This window comes from Citrus sinensis, chromosome 3 (genome assembly GCF_022201045.2).
Source record: "Citrus sinensis cultivar Valencia sweet orange chromosome 3, DVS_A1.0, whole genome shotgun sequence".
Lineage (NCBI taxonomy): Eukaryota > Viridiplantae > Streptophyta > Magnoliopsida > Sapindales > Rutaceae > Citrus > Citrus sinensis.
This window is the reverse complement of record NC_068558.1, coordinates 3,663,915-3,682,500: the sequence shown is the minus strand read 5'-3', so window position 1 is coordinate 3,682,500 and position 18,586 is coordinate 3,663,915. Positions and strand designations below refer to the sequence as shown.

Here is an 18,586-nt window from a genome sequence, read left to right as displayed (position 1 = left end):
TTTGACAGTTATATTAGGACAAGTTGACGATTAATTTTTCTGTTTGACAGGATAGGGTGCTAGCCAGATATATATTAAATCATTATGGGTTCTGCAAATGGGTTGGCAAGTATTCAAGGGAAGCAACCTCTTTTTTCTTTTGGGGTTATTTCTGATGTCCAGTATGCTGATATTCCTGATGGTCGCTCATTCATTGGTGTTCCCAGGTATTATCGTCATAGCCTTCTCGTATTGCAAAATGCAGTTCAAAGATGGAACAATCACCAGAAGCTGAAATTTGTGATTCATTTTGGGGATATTGTCGATGGATTTTGTCCCAAGGACCAATCTCTGGAAGCTGTCAAGAAAGTTGTTAATGAGTTTGAGAAGTTTAATGGCCCTGCCTATCACATGATTGGTAACCACTGCCTTTACAATCTTCCCCGCCACATGTTACTTCCTTTACTGAAGATTTCAAGTGTCGATGGACGTGCCTACTATGATTTTTCACCAACTCCAGAATATAGATTTGTTGTCCTTGATGGTTATGATATTAGTGCAATTGGTTGGCCTCATAATCATCCAAATACATTGGAGGCATTGAAGTTTCTTGGGGAGAAAAACCCAAATACTGAGAAGAACAGTCCAGCAGGACTTGTGGGGCTGGAGAGAAGGTTCCTTATGTTTAATGGAGCTGTTGGGAAGGAACAGATAAAATGGCTAGATGCTGTACTTCAGGATGCAACAAAGTTAAATCAGAAAGTAGTAGTTTGTTGTCATGTGCCTTTAGATCCTGGCTCAGCTTCCCCAGAAGCACTTTTGTGGAATTGCAATGAAGTAATGGATGTGATACACCGTTACAATTGTGTGAAAGTTTGTCTGGCTGGCCATGATCACCAAGGAGGGCATTCAATTGATACACATGGGATACACCACAGAGTCCTTGAAGCTGCCCTGGAGTGCCCTCCCGGCACAGATGCATTTGGTCATATTGATGCTTATGACGATAGGTTATCACTTGTTGGTACTGGTCGGATGCAGAGCACAGATATGTGTTTTACTCCCTAAGTGAATTTTACGATATATCATTGGCAAGATTCTACAAACTCAATTCTTCAATAAAAAGATGTAGTTTGTACATTAATTTCTACCAGAACTATGTTTAGGGAAATGCAGGCTTGACAGAGCTCAGTAAGGAGGTGGTTTCTCTCCAAGTGTTTGGCAAGGATTCAGTTTTCTGCTGTCTGGGGTTAAAGATCTGATGACTGGAAATTTTTGACATGCTCAAATTGAAGATGAAGCGCAAGGATTTATATGGCTACTCAACATTTGTTTCCAGTGAGATGTCTTCTGCTTCTCTGAGTATTCACGGATTTGCATTCTGTGCTTGTGATGAAACATTGGTTACTCATGCTTCTTGTCAGGTCTTTCATTTCAAATCCTTGAGTCAAAAACGCATGTCACTGATAATCTGATTAATTGCTTGATCCCTGAAGTATCGAATTTATGTAGTCTTTGGATTGGATTTGAGCTACAATGCACAACTTACCTTATATCATTAGGGGGTGACAAAATGTTTATACATGTGTGTAACATCAAGCTTTCTTTTACCTTCACTTCCAGTGACAGTGAAGAGATCACCATCCGCAATTCAACCAATCCCGTGGTCTCTTCACCTAATAAGGTCATAAATTAGCTCCATTTGCATTGCATCGGTTCAGCTATGACTATGGATTATAAAAACATAGATGATAGATCCTAATTGCCGCGTTTAAAATATCAAACCTAACACCATGAGCTTTTACGTCGAAATTTCCTTCCATCTGTATTTAAGTCAAGCTGGCTGCTCCAGATTACCCGAGATGATTCTCTTTATATATATATATAGATATAAATATTTGGTTCCCTCTTTTAGTGCGTCACTTGTGGCACAGAAAATGAATACAAAGCATGATCAGTGATCACTGCCCATATTAAATTTCAGGTCAATGCATCATTTACAGCTAATCTTGATAAGATGGTTCTTAAATTAATCTGCATTGACTCGGTCACTCAGATACTTCAGTGCAAAAAAAAAAAGAAAAGTAAACTCATATCTGAGTCGCAAGTTTCCCACATCGATAAGCAGTAACAAAGTTGACCAAACTGACACATGTTCAGATTCCCTCAAAATCAGCAAGTATTTTAAAAATGAGTAAATATGTTCTTTCATTTTCTTATTAAAAGAAAAAGAAACACAGATCGTTACAAGTTCATATATTGGTATGACACTACCACAATTGCATCACAACCGTCAGCTTTAGCAATCAGACCCACATATAGGACATAGCGTGGGTTCTGTTTGCAGTTTACGGTCCAGATGCGAACTGAATTTGAAACCAATAAAAAAAAAAAAGAAAAGAAAAGGAAGCAAACATTAACATAAGATAACAGTACGACTAAAACATGCCAAGAAATTCAAGCTACTACTAAGATTACTCCTATATAGGATGATGGTTTAAAGTGGGGCCCGGCCGAGCACAACCCAGCCCAGCCCATGGGCGTCTTCAGTCTTCACTTCTGCGGGGACATCCTTGCCTTTCTTTTCTCATGAAAGAAGAATCCAAACAAGGCCACAACGGAGAAGACGCTGAAGCAAACGGATGCAATATCGAGCGACGCGTGGCGTCCTGTGATAGCCTGGATATCAAAGAGGTTAGTTGTCTTCTGGTCATTGGTGCTCTGACCGTAAGCCACCTCGTGACGTTCGGCGTTAAGAGCATAGGCGCGTACGAAGTACGTAGCAGTGGGGACGTCGCTCTCAATGATCCAGTCCAAGGTCTGGAGGCTCTTGTTGTATGGCTTTTCAACGATCTTGAACGAACAAGTCTTGTCCTTATTTAGATGGTCCTCGGTTTTCCTCCACGCGCGGTCTTTCTGGCTGACGGGTGCGAAGCATAACTGAAGCTTCATGGTCTTGTAGGCGGAGTCCGTCCCCGCTGCGAGGCTCTGGTTCAGCCCCCATGTTATTGTCAATTTGTCTTCACCAGCTTTCAGAACTGCATATGATTAATGAATTAAAATTAAAAAAAAAAAAAGAATATTTCCCGAAAACCCAATTGAAGAAACTACATAAATGAAAATCAATTGATTTGTGGGGGGCTTAGTTTAACTACGACCGTACCTTGGCCTCGTTTAGTTGTTGTAGTGACTTGGAGAGTTTTTTGCAAAGAAGAAAAGAGTGTTACTCCGTAACATTCGTGCACGAGAAGAGAGAGATAAATCGAAGCCAAGAGAAGCCCGCGTGCTGCCATTAATGCTCTGCTGTGAATGAACTCGTGACTTTGAAAGTTTAGAAGCTGTCAATAACACGACCTGGGTTCCCTTTATATATACGGTACACATAAAAGAGAAGAGTGCCAAGTAACACAAAAATTAATATCCAACAGGATATGATAGGCGAGCCGTTTCCCATGATGTTAGCCGCCCAACAAGTCAATGGCTCCAACCCAATGACTTGCTTTTTGCTAGTACCTTTTTAAGAATTTCAACAGACGGTTGATTTATATTTCTTTTTATATAATTTTTTTTATGAGGTATCATCTCTTTCTAGAAGTAAGTAAGTAACAATGTACATTAAAATAATGAAAATACATAGATTTCAATACATTGTAAACTGTATTTTTCATTTGTTAGTATATATATATTCCAATCTAAAATTTATTTTTTTAAAAAAATTATTAAGCTATATATTTAATAGTATAATGATATTATATTATTAACTAATATGATTTAATAACTTTTTAAACTTTAATTGATTTTTTCAAATTTTAATAAAGTTTTAAGATACTAGACCAAATTAATATTATATATATAATAATTATTTAACAAGAAAAATTAAGAAGTAAACTAAAAATACATATTTCAATATTTGTACATTTTGTAGGATCTCTCACTTTAATACAGTATGTATGTATGTATGCATATTATACTAAGAGCATCCTTCTTTTATTAAAGTGAGGATGACAGTAAAATATAAATATATATATATATATATTAATATACTAGCAGAAAAAAATTTGATATATTAAAATCTGTATTTTTTATATTTTACTAACATCTTCACTTTAATAAAACAAGAATAGTCTCGCTAAAGGAGAGTTATATGTATATATTTTTAATTAAGATGTTATTGATATATTATTTAAAGAACGTCCCTTCAGCAAGATAAGGAGGTGAGGTCACAAGGATTTAAATAGCAACACAACGTTTTGATATCTCTGTACTTGTACGTTTGGTGTTTTGTTTAATGTAATTGACTTTGTAAAGATCAACATTCATTTGGATACGTAGAGATTTGTTGGTGGATGGATAGGAACTAAATTTTGTGTTTGTCCCCTAGTGTTTAAGAAAGAGCAAAGCAGCAATCATCAAGACCGATTGGAGAAGCCATTTTAATTAGCTGTGTACTTAGGAAAGGGCCAAGAGCAATATCCCATGGTATTATGAAGGCAAAATAAAAATTTTAATTAAAAACACTAAGGCAATTGGCCTCATTTGCATCTCCCACGTGGGTGGAAATTTTTTTTTTTCTTCAATTGTTTAAAAATTATAAAGCTGTTATAATTAATTAAGATAGGGAACTATGTTTTAAGTTGCTTGTATGCTTGCCATGACATCATGATTCTCCAGTGCATTCTATGAGGCCCATAAGTCCGTACGCAACATGAATGAATATATATATTTTTAAGTCCTACAGCGACGATGATGTTGAAATATTAATTTAGCTCAAAGTCAATGATACTGGTCTGTTTGGATACTAAAGTTGGCCAACTACCATTTGAAATTTTCAATACTAATATTTAGTAAATATTAATTTTTATTTGGAATAATAAAATTATCTACCAACCCACAAATCGGTCCAAATCCACCCATAAAAATTATCTCACTGCAGGTAATTTTATAGGTTGCGAGCGGATTTAATATTTCAAATCGAAATTTACTATGTGTTACGAGTAGGTTCGATTTTGAGAAAAAAATTTGCTTGGTACTCGCATAAATATCCACCAACCTCTACTTTTTGTTTAATTATTTATATTTTTTATTTTAATCATAAAATTTACATTATATGTAAGTCAATGTTCTTAATTCCTAAACTTTTGTGTGTGTTACGATAAGTACTAAACTTTTAAAATTTAGAAATTTATAATTTTCAAGTTTATATTATTGATATTTTATTTTAGTTAATTGATTTTGTTTATTTTCCTTTAATAACTTGAACCTAATGATTGCTTACTAAAGTTGAGTTTTTATTTGTTTAATTAATTATTAAAAATGCACAATATTTACTTGTTAATACTATTGATAATACTTACATATTAAATAAAATATGAAACAAGACATTAATATTAGTGATGATGATTTGCCTACAATAGAAATATATTGTCTTAGATTAATATATTTTGATTTTGTGTATTTAGTTTAACATTGAAACTTTAATTTCTTATTTACATTGATAAAATCTACACGTGAATATTGTATGTGAATTTTTTAGACTATTGTCATAAATTTATAGTTTGAATTATATAATTTAATTTTTTATGTATTATTAAAGGTATTTTTTTAGTATTTGTAATTTTAAATGACAAAATCTATAAAATCTTTGTTGTCATTTTAATTGGGTTTGGTAATTATTAAAACTCATAGTACTTTCTTTAAAAAATAAAAACCTGTTAGTAATTTTTTTTTTTTTACAGCTGCAGGTTTAATAATGATAAACCTGCAGCAAGTGGTGCACATAACCATCCTTAACTATTGTGGTTTAGAAATTAAATTGATTTGACTAAACACTTATATAACAAAAAAAACTATATAATAATTTTTGTCATTATTGTTATTTGATATTTAATAATTATATTTATTAAATATTATCAATTTTTATTTTATAATTATAACTTTTTTTAGATGAATACTATAGCATAAGCTACAGTATTCACAATTTTAAACTGGGCAACTTTTGTTAAAGAGGTTACAGAAGAAACCTCCATATTTTACAAGTTACGAAAAAGGGAAAAAAAATTCAAGATGATTTTGCTATGATAAAATTACTCTAAAAACGTACCAGTTATCGGAATGACAAATATTCAGCTGAATATAGATATTGCCCATTTATTTATCCATGCTATAAAATCTGCCCACTGCCCATTAATAAACCAATTCATTTCGAGAAACATTTCTACACATTATATGACACATAACACAAAAGCTCAGAATATAAAAGATAGCTAGCAAAAAGGTCAGCGTTACTTTCTACCCATCGCATTAAAACAAATAGGTACATAAAAACTCATCATTAATTGCAGAAAACACTAAAAATGAAGACACGCCCATTAATCATATCTTAAGAGTTGGATAACCAATCATGTCACCCGGGCACCATCCTCGTAATAAATAAAAATACAACCGTTAATTATTTATTTCGATTTAGATTCTCTTATAATCTGATCTCCTTCTCCTCCTGAGTAAAAATACATATGGTAATTGATAGTTAATAAAAAAAGAAAATTAAAAAAAGTTAAATTCTACCTATATATTATCACTTAAATACACATGACACAAGATTATTAAAAACTCATGAGAACTCAAATCAAGAGAGGATCTTTATCCTAATTATTTAACCCGTAAATTTCACAATTAATTTCTGCATGTGAATTGCACTAAATTACCCGTAAACTGACATGTGATTTACCCTTAAAATTCAAATGGATTCATTTAATTCAAGCGGAAAAAAGGGCAACTTCTACAATCCCCACAACATATCGGACCATCAATTGAATTTCCAAACACAGACATAAAAAACTAAAAGCTAACACATGTAGTTGAGGATTAAGAGAAAGATAAAAAGAAAGATACCTCACATAAGAGGAAGAAGGAGCTGTAATACTCAAGAGGAGAGAGCAGAGTCGTGAATTGAGGAGAAGATTTTGAAATGAATAAACTGATACCAGCAGTCTACTAGCGACAAGCAACAAGTCAATGTCAATGCCGACGAGTGACGAGCGGCTGGCGTATGAAGGCAAGAGAAATTAATCTAAGGTTTGCTAAATTGAAATATGAAAGGGAAATTATATTTGCTTTTATCTTTTCATTTTAATTTTATAAAATATAATCTTTTAACCTAAAAATTGGGTAAATGAATTGGACATCGGATATTTATCTAATATTCATATCCATCAAATATTCAGTTGGATATTTTAAAAAATTTCTATATTAATATCCAAAAAGTTTTGGATGAATATCCAACTTTTATTGATCAATTGATATTCTACAGACCAACAATTTAATAAAATCACACAAGCAAATAAAAGAAATTAAAAATGTTGATACATCAATATATAACAAGTTGCTCCCCTCTTAACCGTAAAGGTTATGCTTGGGATTACGTTAGATTCTTAAGCAATTACTTTTACATTGGATTTTGAAATAATTAGTTTTATAAATAATTTTAAATATATTTGGTAAATTTAAATTACAAGAAAATTACTTCTAAAATAATTTGTTAAATATGTTTGGTAAACTAATACTAAAATTAAAATGTTCACGCACAATGATCAAAATGTGCAAATTTTGTTATGTTGTAAAAGAATATAAAATCTTTAGTTTTCTTGTTAAAAATACACATCAATTCATCTTTTCATAAACAAACTAATTCAATACATCACCCACTGCTACAAAGGTGCCGCATTACACTGTGATTATTCGAACAATTTGGTCGCATTGATGGAGGACAAATTAGTAATAGGAAGATCATTTAAAATCAAACAAAGAAAAAGACACCACCAAATGCCGGCCACCATTCTTCCATTGTCGGTTTATAATCTGACTGATAGTACCAATGTGTAGCAATAAACCATATTATTCATACACATTAATTGATATTTGATATGACGGCTCCCTCAATCGAAACTTTTATTGCCATGGATAGAGTATTCAGCATGGAGACACCAAGGGAGAGCAAATTAGCATCAATAACACTCGAGAAGAAAAGAATGGTAGAGCAGAATCGGCGTAAGACCGAAAATAATTTACCCGACCTTACTGATTTCATGAATGATATGTTCTTTGGGACGGTCATCAAGAAGGACAAGACAGAGTATAACTTGACTGGTGGCCGTTTGATGAACGAGGATGTTGATTTTGATGATAGCACTAGAAGCAATAGCGGCAGGTTGACACAAGAGTGGCTCCAAGAGGCAAAGCGTATGGTGGCATCGTCCCCCACTCGGTGTGACTCCCCTTCTAGGCTTGTTGGGTCACCGAGGTTTGCGGCTGCACAGGCAGCGAGGCCATCGTCCTCCTCGACCAAACTTGATCGAAGAGACCCTCTTTCGAGGTCTGCCAGAAGGTCAGACATCATATCCTTAATTATTGCATGCATACAACTCATGCCGTATACTCATAAGACGTCATATGTATCTAGCCATTATGATGGTACAACTTCAAATAAATGTGCATGCGGCAAAATTTTACTGAATCAACGATGAATGACTAAGCAATGCACATACACCGGTCTCACTGCACTAATTAATTGCGTATTTGAGTTCTCTACTGCAGGCAAAGGTCATTGGAGGGATTCAGTGGAGAAATTCTGAGCAGATCAGTAAAACATACCCGCGACAAATCAGCATCTCAACACACACTAACACCGGCCTCACCAGACCAAACCCCTGCAGATGCAATCCACAAATGGTTATCCAACTTAGTCAAACCGTCCGATCTCAATTCTACACCATCATCCTCCCCTACTTCCCCAGCAACAGCAACAACTCCCTCCTCAGATCCAGCGGGTACCTTTCTGCCACCTCGACAGTCAACTCACAGAAGGTCCCGCTTTCAAACCGAGAACCCTGCACCTCAGTCACAAGGAATCCCAGTCAATTCCCGTCGAACTTTCAGAACAGCTCCAACTACACAGTTACCTTCCCCGCCCCAAAAACTTATAGTTGAGTCTGCACATAAGAGAACCTTATCTTCATCATCATGTTCGTCACCGACACAACCCTTGAATCAGCCGCTTTCCCCGCCCAAGAATCTGGTGGAGCCAGCTCAGAGAAGGTACATATCTAAGTCTACATGCTCCGTTAATGAAAAAGTTGCACCAAAGGACGGCAACATTACAAATGGGCGGTCCCACGAAGAAGATGGAAGCCGATACATTGGCCTCAATGAGTTCCTTAAAGAGCAGAGAATCATGATCGACAAAATATCACGTGGGGCTGTTGATGCCAAGGCCAAGATCGTGCTACCTGCAGCATCAAACAGTTAAGTGGACTAAAACTTGAGGTTTACATACATAATCTTGTAGTAATTAATAACGACTAATATATCAAATATGGGGGGTGGGGGTGGTGCAGGTACGAGTTCGATGGTGGCTGCAATATGCTATGCATGGTTGTTGGAGAATAGGAAGAGGAAGAACAAGGGGCAAGGTGATGGATACGTGGTGGTGCCCGTTATGAATATTAAGAGATCAAATATGTGGAAGCATTATCAGGCTGCTTGGCTCTTTCGCCACGTTGGCCTTGACGCTAACTCATTGCTCTTTGCCGATGAGGTAATTTTTTCCATTCTATTGTCTGTGCGTATAATCCCTGTTTCAATTTCTAAATTAATGCATCGGCAATGAGTACTGTTTCTAACGTTTGGGATCAGGTGGATTTGGAGATTCTGTTGATGACTGGGCAATTAAGCATTGTAGTGGTCGGACAAGATGTACTTAGAACTAATGCTGAGGTTGGTACATGATAATTAATTTATTGCAGATATCCTCCTGAAATTGTAGTGCAAAAATATCAGCAGTTATCAATGCTCCATATCTCTTCGTGCTGGCTTTTTTTTTTTTTTTTGGCTATTACAGGGTGGGTCTCAGTGCACCATTCTTACAGATAATTCTTGCGAAGACGCATATGATTTACTTCAAACACCAATATTGCAGAAAATTTTGGTATATTACATTATGATTACATCAACCATCTTGTAATCAATAATTTTGAGTACTGGCTTTTACTGGATTTAATGGTTTCCTTTACCACAGCTTGCAGGTATACTGTTAGATACACACAATTTGGATTCCTATTCTTCGTTGTCCACGTCAAGAGATGCTGAGGCAGTTCAGTTGCTGTCGATTGGCTCATCCCCGAATTACAGAAATAATCTTTTTGATCAATGTATGCTTCTTTAGCCTAACGGTTGTACCATTAGTGAAAAAAATGTTCAAGTTTTCATGCATCTGTGATTCAAGGTATTTCATTTTTCCTTTTTGTGTCAGTGATGCAAGATAAAAAAGACGGCTCAGTTTTGGAAGCCATGAGGCACAGCTATGGGAAGCCACCAAATGAGAGTAAGACGTAATTCAGAATTGCATGTACTGAAATTTTAAAAAGACCATTTGCAGGATAAATTTCATGATTTATCATTATCATAATTATTATTCTCAATATTTCATTTGTGCCCTGGCACTCTGCGTTGAAGTCCTTTTTGCTTACTAAGATTGACTACTCTTTTTCCCTTTACCTGATAAATAGTAGGCGGCCAAGAAATTGGAGCAAAATTGGAGCAGAGGGCTCCACAGAGAAAGTCTAATTCTCTCTCTCAACAGAAACCTACACAAAATTTACATACAGACTCTAAGGATACGGCAAATTCAAAAACCAATAGATTTTCAACAAACCCAGGTAATCACTTCTTTATTACTGTCGTAATCACTCTTTGTACCTTAACTTAATCACGCATAACTTGCTACTATCCTTTGTATCAACCTTCTTAAATTATAACTCTGCAGGTAAGCCTAATTCATTACCATCACAAGCCACTGCAACACAGGCACCCCCTGATAATAATCGGGGAAAGAATAAGTTCTTCCTTGCAAAGTGGTTTGGTTTTGGATCGAAATGAAGATTTCTTATTATGAATTCTTCCACTTCATGAGCATCGATGATCAATGAAACAATGAATCTGGGTATCTGAAAAAACAATGCAGTCAACAAACCTTGTTCTCAGATAAGTTTTGGTTATAGAGATTGATTCCGAGGTGTCTAAGTAAGACCATATAGTTAACTTCCAGCACCATTCTGTTATTATTTTTGTATCAAACAATAATTTTGAAAGCCACTATAAATTTCTAGGAAAGTTAAAAATTGATTGTAATAACATATGGTACGCGCTAACACTTGAATTATTATTTTTCTCAAGGCAATTATGGGGAAGTTTTACAGAATTATTATGAATCAATGCGACTAGAAATTGATCCCTACAAGTAACGGAGAATATTTTATTTTTATGAATCTAGACAGAGTCTCGATGATACCCTCATTATTGCATGCACCGACATAGTTTAAGATTAATAATTATTAAAAGAAAATGGGCATTCTTAGTAAGTCACTAGAATTACATGATAAAGATAGCTGAATTGATGACAATGGAAAGGTGATCAAAGTTTGTCTGCTGCATATATAAGTAGGACCAAATCTATATTCGTGGGCTCTTCTCATAAGCAAAGGCTTTTGCGGTTGGTGATTTCATCATCACCACCCATCAGATCCCCGTTACATAGAGGACACAGCACATGCATTAGCATTGTTTTAGCTAGATACGGACATTCACTAGGCAACGAGAAAATATTGTTTACTTTTACGGTATATATAACATATATATATAATCCAGCAATCATACAGATTCTGGTAGATTAGGAAAAAATATATATTTTGAAACAAAAGTAGCTCATTTATCAAGACCAGATCAAGAGAGAAAAGAAAAAAGAGAATTTCTTAAAATAACAGATGTGCGAAAGATGCCTCTAGATGTGAAATTATTGAGCATGTAGGTGTAGTGATACAATCTGGCTTGTCCAATTTTGCCCACTTGTTCTTCGACCCCAGCTGGATCTTCCTTCCGATCCTAATTCTCTCTTCACTTGGCCCCACTTCCTTTCCTCAACCTCCAAGCATCTGTCACTCTCATCAATCCATTCTGGCCTATAACTTGATGACCATTTTGGTTTGCATTCTTTAACATTTTCGTATTTCCATTACTCAACCTTCCAGGCATAGAGAAATAAACAAAAATCTGAAGACATATTTGCATTTAACCCTTCTATGGAACCAGAACTTCCTGTCTGAGAAGACAATGGTGTTGATGTCAAAGATGATAATGGTGGTGATGATGAGGAAGAATATGTCGATAGTGAAGAAAGAGATGTGCTTGATGACATGGTTGGTTTGAATATAAACAAAGCATGCCTTAGACCAGGGCTAAATAGCCAGTCATGGACATCCCAATACACTTCAACTCTTGCTTTGTTAATGTTAATAGACTCATTACCTCTAAACTTCCATTGAAGATGCTTCACATGAATCACCAAATACCCATCAATCCTTATCTCCATTTCTGGTTCAACCCCACCAGAAAAGCTGCCACTGCCACTGCCATTACTTCTTCTCCCATCACATCTGTTCTTGCACTCAATTGAGATCTCATGAAACCTACCCTTTTCATGAAACTTGACTCTTGTGATGAATTTCCTCTTGCCAAATATGTGCTCTTTTCTTGAAACCAGAACAGGATCAATAAGAGCAGGCCTACATCCAGTTTTCCTATAAGCATCTTTCTTTAGATCACCAACTAACAAAGCAACCTCTTCATCACAAACAACTGCAACATAATAGTCAGAGTTAGGCTCAGTTTCGCCGTTGAATTTGGCAGCCTTGAGATTCCAATAGATATCCACAGCTTTACCGTCTAAGAGAAAGCGCTTTGAGCCTTGCTTCCTCCAAAAGTACCAAGGCTTCAGCTCGACTTTGCAGGTGTACTGACCGTCGCCATCTTCACCTTCTTCTACTGATACTGATAGGCCATGGAGCAGTAAGTTCTTGCACCATGTGATTGTGATCAAACGGCTCTGATCAGCAATCTTTGATCGGTAAACTGACATAAAAACACTCTGACCGGACCTGGTTACCGCGGCGGAATCATCAGCAAACTTGTCACTCGATGAAAAACAAGCAGGAATGCCAATAGTATCTTGCATGGTTCTTCAAAAAAAAACATTCAACGATTTCAAATAATGCACCAACTAATTACTGGGAAGAGCCCAAACATAAAGCAAAGGAAAAAATAATAATAATAATAACAAAGAAACCATCAAGATGAGGCAAAAAGAGTTTGAGAATGGGAGAGAGCTGAAATCTGAGCGCGAGAGACAGAGAGAGATCTTTCTTACTTACATACAACTAACAAAGACGATGCATGTATGAATCACATAACATAAGGTGCAAGTGCCAGGGATGCTCTAAGTGGCATCATTTTGTGAATGAAAAATTAAAAAAAAAAAAAAAAAGGTATTTTGAGTGAGAGTGAGTGTACGTAGCACAACATGTGTTTTGAATATTAAACTGCTTAACTGCTCTTACCTGGAACTCAACGAAAATATTATTTCTTATCTAATAAAAATTTATTTTCAACAAGACGACTTTATTGAATCCGAGGTGGTTTTACTTCTGCCATACTTAAATTACTTATTCCCATGACCAGTACCTTCACCAGATTCGGAGTAGGGTTTGTACGTAAAATATGCAACGCATTTGGAGAACACGGAGCGGGGCTAATTGACAGCATGACAAAAAGTTTGCGTTTCAATGTGGGTCTGTCTCTGTCTACTTAAAGATTTTCTTTTTTCAATTCTTACAATCTGATGAGAAAAAAAATCATACTAAAAATAGTTTGTATGTGGTTGTTTTTAACCTTTTTAACTTTTTTTTTCTTGTTTCTTTTTTTGGGCCCCCAAAAGAAGTGTAAGAAAGGAATCCAGGGAGTAGCAGTTGAAAAAAATAAAAAATAAAGTCTTTGAGGAATATACGGTTACAGCTGTAGATCTGGTCTAAATCTCTCAGTGGTCTACTCTGCATTTGTATTTCAACGGCAAAGGTGTCTGCAATTGCACGGTCTTGATTAGCCAGCAACAGAACATTTCTTGCAGCAGAGGAGATTAAAAGAAACATAATAGATCATATAACTCAAATACGGCTTGTTTTTGTATTAAAGTAACAGTGGGAAATCACCGATGGGCTTTTGAGAGCACGAGTTCGAGTCCACTCACATCCCTCGAACATTAGAAAAACTCTAAAAAAATCAATATACACGCCTCTAATTATAGTAGTCCTATATAACAGTGTATTAAAAAATAATAATAATAATAATAATAATAATGAGAAATCAAAGTGAAGGTGGAAACGTTAACCTCCAAAGTTGTGGAGGACAGCTAATTGATGTGGCATTTTACAAGATGACCTCCAACGACATTTTCGAAAAGTTGATAATGGTCTCAGACATGAAACCGTCATCATTCGGCCTTGGTCTAATCACTAAAAGCATGAGTTTCCCCACCCACCCACCCACCCACTCTCAATTCGTTCAAAGCGGAGGGTGGCTGTACTTAAAACATTTTCTGAGTGTATTTAGTAATACCGTTCCGATGGGTTGAAATTGACAATATGTATGGATGGTTGGTTATCGGGCCGGGCCGCGAAAGCCGAATCAGGGCATTTTGGTCCTTGCACGTTCGATCATAAACCCCCCAAATTGTCGTTCGAGGGTTTCTGATTTGTACCAGAAAATCTCCCAATCTTTTTTACTCGCTCAAAAGCGAAGCTAATCCCGTACCTGTAAGTAAGCAATTTCGATTCTTGTTTCATTTGTAAATTTCTTTTTTCCCTTTCTAATTTGTACAGGAACTGAAAGGAATGTACCTGTTTGTTTGCTTGTAAAATGCAGCTTCAATTTTATTAAAAATGCAGTCCTTTCGTGGGAGCATCCGATTAATTCAAAGGCATGCCCTTACCAGCTCAAACACTTGTTCAATCCCAAACGGAGTCGTTTCAACCAAATCTGTCGGTCATTCGTTCCATTCTTTCAACAATTTTCTATCCCGCTCGCTCCACTTGTTAGCTACTCGCTCGCAGGTCGCAATTCTTTGGTTATTATGTCTTTCGTTTCATTTTAGTTTTCTTTTTTTTTTTTTTGTGGGGGTGGGGGGCGGCGCTTATTATCACTTGATTTAATTCTTGTTCAATGAAAAGTTTATACTGAGGAAGGATGCTGCGTTTCTTCCAAAAATATCGAAAATTCCTATAAACTGTCTTGGATAACTTTTTTTTTTTTTTTAATATCCTGAGTTTGGGTGTCGAGGAAAAGGAAAAAAAAAATTTGTTTGACACTTGTGGAGGTTCTTTGGCAGGTAAAATATGGCTATCAAACCGAGTCTTGGGGTTCTTCGAACTATTACATTAGAACTAGTGGGCCTGGTTTGTTTCCACCAGCAATGATGGAGCCACATTTTGCCAACAGGTGTATTTCAACATCGGAAAGTTCAGTTGAATCAGCTTCATATCCTCCTGCTGCTGCTTCCTCTGATTTGGCTCCCCGCATCAAATTTAAGAGGCTTGATAAAACTGCCAGGCATATAATGCAGGCATGTAGGCATTTGGTGCTAATATTGTTACAAATTAACATGAATTATGCTCCTCAATACAATATCCTTTGATGTTATATTGTTATACTTTGCAGATTCTAGATAAGGAAGCAGTGGAGAATGTGAAGTCACAGAGGGAGATCCCCGATATAAAGCCTGGTTATATCGTGCAACTAAAAGTGGTATGATATGTATTGCTAGCTTAATTGCTTCTTATTGGTTGTCGGGAGTGAGTGTGGTTGTTTATTGATGGAATTGCAGTTAATTTGTTCCGTTATGATTCTTGGTGTGAACAGGTAATTCCAGAGAACAAGAGACGTGTTTCAACTTTAAAGGGTATTGTTATAGCAAGGCGTAATGCTGGTATAAGTACTACATTTAGATTGAGGAGGCTGGTAGCAGGGGTTGGAGTCGAATCTCTTTTCCCTTTGTAAGTAAAGCTGGATTTTTGTTTGTAGCACACACGATATATGGCCTCTCATGTCTTGTTGGTCTTGCTGCTCTGAACTGCAAAAGAAGTGTCTTCTCCCACTCTTCTCTTTCATAAGTGGCTTGTAGACAAATCGCTCCTAGACAATGCATTACTTCGAGTATGATTTTATGAATTTAAAAGAACCTCACCTGCTAAGAATTAAGCATGTATTTTTATGCATGTAATTGATCAGGAACTGTTTGATGCATTGAATTTTTCTTAATTAATGAGTAAAATATTTCAGCAAAAGTTTTAGCATCTCAAACTCTTGCAAGAGGAATGTCTGTTACCCCACTCTTATTAAGTAGAAACTGTTTTCTTTATCTTCTTGATTGATGACAAATTTAATGCATTATTCTTGTAATTACTGAATCTGTAAGGAACTATGATCTAAAGTTGCTATGAATGTAGATTTGATTTATTTCACATGCAAATAAACAGTGCTTTTCTGGCTGTTCCCATCTGAATTCCCTTGAAGTGTAATACAATGCATGTTACCTCTACTGTTATTCAATTTCCAGTCATTCACTTTGATGAACCTCCGATTCCACCCATCATATTTTACTTATTTGACATGGGAGATCTGTGTTATGTGAAATTGATCAAGATAAGTCCATATTGACCTAAATGGATGGTTTGACTTCCTATTAGTTATGATGCTATGACCGCACAGTACTGAACCAAATATAATGAGCCCACATGTTTCATCAGGTTAGGAATCCAAACTAGATGCAACAAGAGATCATGTTATCCGCATCTTTTGAGACAGTTGAAATTTATTCTTTAAAGCATATCAACCATATATCCATCCCATGATCCCATAGTATTTAGCACTATCTTGTATTGTTTTGCGATGAAACTAGGATTTTTAATAACATGAATGTTGAAAATAGAAGAACTAATATGTGGATGGTATAAAATTTCTCTGGTTAAATGTAAAATATCAGTAGTCTTACCCCTTTTCCACCCTTGCTAGACTGTAGTCATTTGCCAAGTTCATGTCATCTTTATGCTCTTTTAAGCAAAATACAATTTCCAGGATAGCCATGTGATGTCATATGGATGATGTTCTCAATAATATCGCCTTCAGCTCCATCACAACTGAGTATTAATTGCCTAATACACTTGCCATTGGATTTATGCAGTTACATTTCTCTTATGTTTGTTCATGTGTATGGTTGGTTTCAGTTATTAGTGAAAGTATGGAGTTACGTACACTTCTTGTTATTTCAATAGAAGATGTTTTCTATCTGGATAACGACCAAATAAGTTAGTGGTGGATGACAGGTACTCACCTAATATACTAGAAATAAAGGTGCTGGACAAGAAGAAAGTGAGGAGGGCCAAGCTTTACTATCTGAGGGATAAGCTGAATCCACTTAGAAATAAATAAGAAGCTTTATTGGTGGGAGGATTCTGTGAGTTCCTTGTGATGGATAGTTGGGTTGTATTGCATTGGTGACAAATTTCACAAACTATTTGTGTTTTCATTTTACCCTTTCTTTTTCCAATTAAGGTTTAGTTTAGCATCTCTGTTAATTGCTGTGCTGGCATGGTTGGGAGGGGCAAGGAGTTCCAAACTTGAATGGAATCCCCAGAAAGCCGCTAGAAGTGGTAAAATTTTGGCTTCATTAATGTTACCCATAAAAGGTCTTGTTTTGTAATTATAGATCATGCATTTGAACATGGGCATTGCGCCAGAGACAGCTCATTTCTTCCATCAATACGCGTAATGCTGCATGTACTCGGTTAATAATATGGAGATGAAGGTGTTGTTTCTGTTTCTTTAAAGTAGAGCTCCACAATTTTGCAGGTGGCTTTCATGATGTAACAAATTATGATATGATTGTAAAATTTTCTTTATGGGCTGGCTGTTGTTTAAGAGAATATAATGAATTTGTTGGCTTGTCCCGATGGCTTGCTTGGAATAGCAGCTTGATAAAAGAGGAAACACAATTTCCGTATCTCAAAGACGCATCTCAGCTGCTCTATCTCTAGTAATGAGACAAAATCAATATTAATAATCAAAGTCAACTAAATTATATATTAATAATGTGCATCTCTCTTGTCATTGGTTGATTAGCTGGAAACCTGGAAGCTCCCATTCTCATTGTTGCAAATCAGAGTTGCATCCATTCGACCACCAGTAGCTCCCTTTGCAAAACAGCTTATCTGCCACCTTCCCTCCTATGTCCGTCTCTTCAGAAAGGCGATTCCCAGTAAGTTCTAGTCCCCCATTCTTAATTTTTTATTAAACTTCTAGTACCATTGACGAGACGAGATGAGCAATGAGCTTGAAATTTGACTTTTTGTTGTATTTGTTGGATAACGGTCATCAACAGCGAGATGACTTTTAGTTTTTTTTTTTTTTTTTTTAAATCTCTCAGTGAAAAAGGATGGTCAAAATTAAATTTTAAAATTTTCTCACTTAGTCTCTCTTAATATTTCAAATTAAATAAAAAAATCAGTGTAATTGTAAATAAAGTGGAAAAAAATCCAATTGATATTTTGTTTCATGAGAAGTTGTCGTTTTGCTTCTTTCTTTTGTTGCCCGAGTACACGCCTCTCTGGTACAAGTTTGAGACGCTAAAAATACTTTGTACGCTAAATCAGCACTTTACTTGAAATAACAA

General features: G+C 35.8%; 5 protein-coding genes across 9 annotated transcripts in view; 3 read left to right on the top strand and 2 right to left on the bottom strand.

The window, feature by feature from the left end:
- Positions 1-1,537, top strand: part of LOC102626985 (manganese-dependent ADP-ribose/CDP-alcohol diphosphatase) — a 2,454-nt gene extending 917 nt beyond the window's left edge. Inside the window, exon 2 of one of the 2 annotated variants that reach the window (XM_006476838.4) lies at positions 51-1,537. In XM_006476838.4, the coding sequence (XP_006476901.2) occupies positions 85-1,047 (963 nt within the window). In that variant the 5' untranslated portion in view covers positions 51-84 and the 3' untranslated portion in view covers positions 1,048-1,537. The remainder of the gene's footprint in view (positions 1-50) is intronic. The other variant, XM_052437642.1, reaches the window with a different exon arrangement.
- Positions 1,538-2,161: 624 nt separating this feature from the next.
- On the bottom strand, positions 2,162-3,358 carry LOC102626691 (high-affinity nitrate transporter 3.1). The gene is made up of 2 exons (XM_006476837.4): positions 3,143-3,358; positions 2,162-3,017 (listed from the first exon to the last, which is right to left on the bottom strand). The coding sequence occupies exons 1-2, from the start codon at positions 3,270-3,272 to the stop codon at positions 2,533-2,535; spliced, it is 615 nt and encodes a 204-aa protein (XP_006476900.2). The 5' UTR covers positions 3,273-3,358; the 3' UTR covers positions 2,162-2,532.
- Positions 3,359-7,918: 4,560 nt separating this feature from the next.
- Positions 7,919-11,212, top strand: LOC107176777 (uncharacterized). The gene is made up of 9 exons (XM_025099362.2): positions 7,919-8,362; positions 8,572-9,278; positions 9,372-9,571; positions 9,670-9,750; positions 9,875-9,961; positions 10,052-10,184; positions 10,286-10,357; positions 10,542-10,691; positions 10,799-11,212. The coding sequence occupies exons 1-9, from the start codon at positions 7,935-7,937 to the stop codon at positions 10,909-10,911; spliced, it is 1,971 nt and encodes a 656-aa protein (XP_024955130.2). The 5' UTR covers positions 7,919-7,934; the 3' UTR covers positions 10,912-11,212.
- An 831-nt stretch (positions 11,213-12,043) lies between these two features.
- On the bottom strand, positions 12,044-13,042 carry LOC107176776 (uncharacterized). The gene has a single exon (XM_015529725.2). The coding sequence runs from the start codon at positions 13,040-13,042 to the stop codon at positions 12,044-12,046; it is 999 nt and encodes a 332-aa protein (XP_015385211.2).
- A 1,473-nt stretch (positions 13,043-14,515) lies between these two features.
- On the top strand, positions 14,516-17,744 carry LOC102626194 (50S ribosomal protein L19-1, chloroplastic-like). 4 transcript variants are annotated; one of them, XM_006476835.4, is made up of 6 exons: positions 14,516-14,675; positions 14,785-14,972; positions 15,248-15,481; positions 15,577-15,663; positions 15,778-15,911; positions 17,241-17,744. In XM_006476835.4, exons 2-6 carry the CDS (start codon positions 14,802-14,804, stop codon positions 17,344-17,346), a joined length of 732 nt encoding a protein of 243 aa, XP_006476898.2. In that variant the 5' UTR covers positions 14,516-14,675; positions 14,785-14,801; the 3' UTR covers positions 17,347-17,744. The 4 variants fall into 4 exon arrangements, with proteins under 4 accessions (XP_006476898.2, XP_024954339.2, XP_024954340.2 ...); XM_025098571.2 differs by having other exon boundaries at positions 17,228-17,744; XM_025098572.2 differs by lacking the exon at positions 17,241-17,744 and adding an exon at positions 17,142-17,163.
- Positions 17,745-18,586: the final 842 nt, after the last annotated feature.

What these genes read in the sequence shown, in the direction of transcription:
- LOC102626691 (XM_006476837.4), bottom strand. Translation starts at nt 3,272, where the DNA reads ATGGCAGCACGCGGGCTTCTCTTGGCTTCGATTTATCTCTCTCTTCTC. An exon ending in AACAACTAAACGAGGCCAAG is followed by an intron (nt 3,018 to 3,142) that starts GTACGGTCGTAG and finishes AATCATATGCAG; the next exon opens with TTCTGAAAGCTGGTGAAGAC.
- LOC107176777 (XM_025099362.2), top strand. Translation starts at nt 7,935, where the DNA reads ATGGATAGAGTATTCAGCATGGAGACACCAAGGGAGAGCAAATTAGCA. An exon ending in TGGGAAGCCACCAAATGAGA is followed by an intron (nt 10,358 to 10,541) that starts GTAAGACGTAAT and finishes CCTGATAAATAG; the next exon opens with TAGGCGGCCAAGAAATTGGA. An exon ending in TAGATTTTCAACAAACCCAG is followed by an intron (nt 10,692 to 10,798) that starts GTAATCACTTCT and finishes ATAACTCTGCAG; the next exon opens with GTAAGCCTAATTCATTACCA.
- LOC107176776 (XM_015529725.2), bottom strand. Translation starts at nt 13,042, where the DNA reads ATGCAAGATACTATTGGCATTCCTGCTTGTTTTTCATCGAGTGACAAG.
- LOC102626194 (XM_006476835.4), top strand. Translation starts at nt 14,802, where the DNA reads ATGCAGTCCTTTCGTGGGAGCATCCGATTAATTCAAAGGCATGCCCTT. An exon ending in CTGCCAGGCATATAATGCAG is followed by an intron (nt 15,482 to 15,576) that starts GCATGTAGGCAT and finishes TATACTTTGCAG; the next exon opens with ATTCTAGATAAGGAAGCAGT. An exon ending in GTCGAATCTCTTTTCCCTTT is followed by an intron (nt 15,912 to 17,240) that starts GTAAGTAAAGCT and finishes GGTGGATGACAG; the next exon opens with GTACTCACCTAATATACTAG.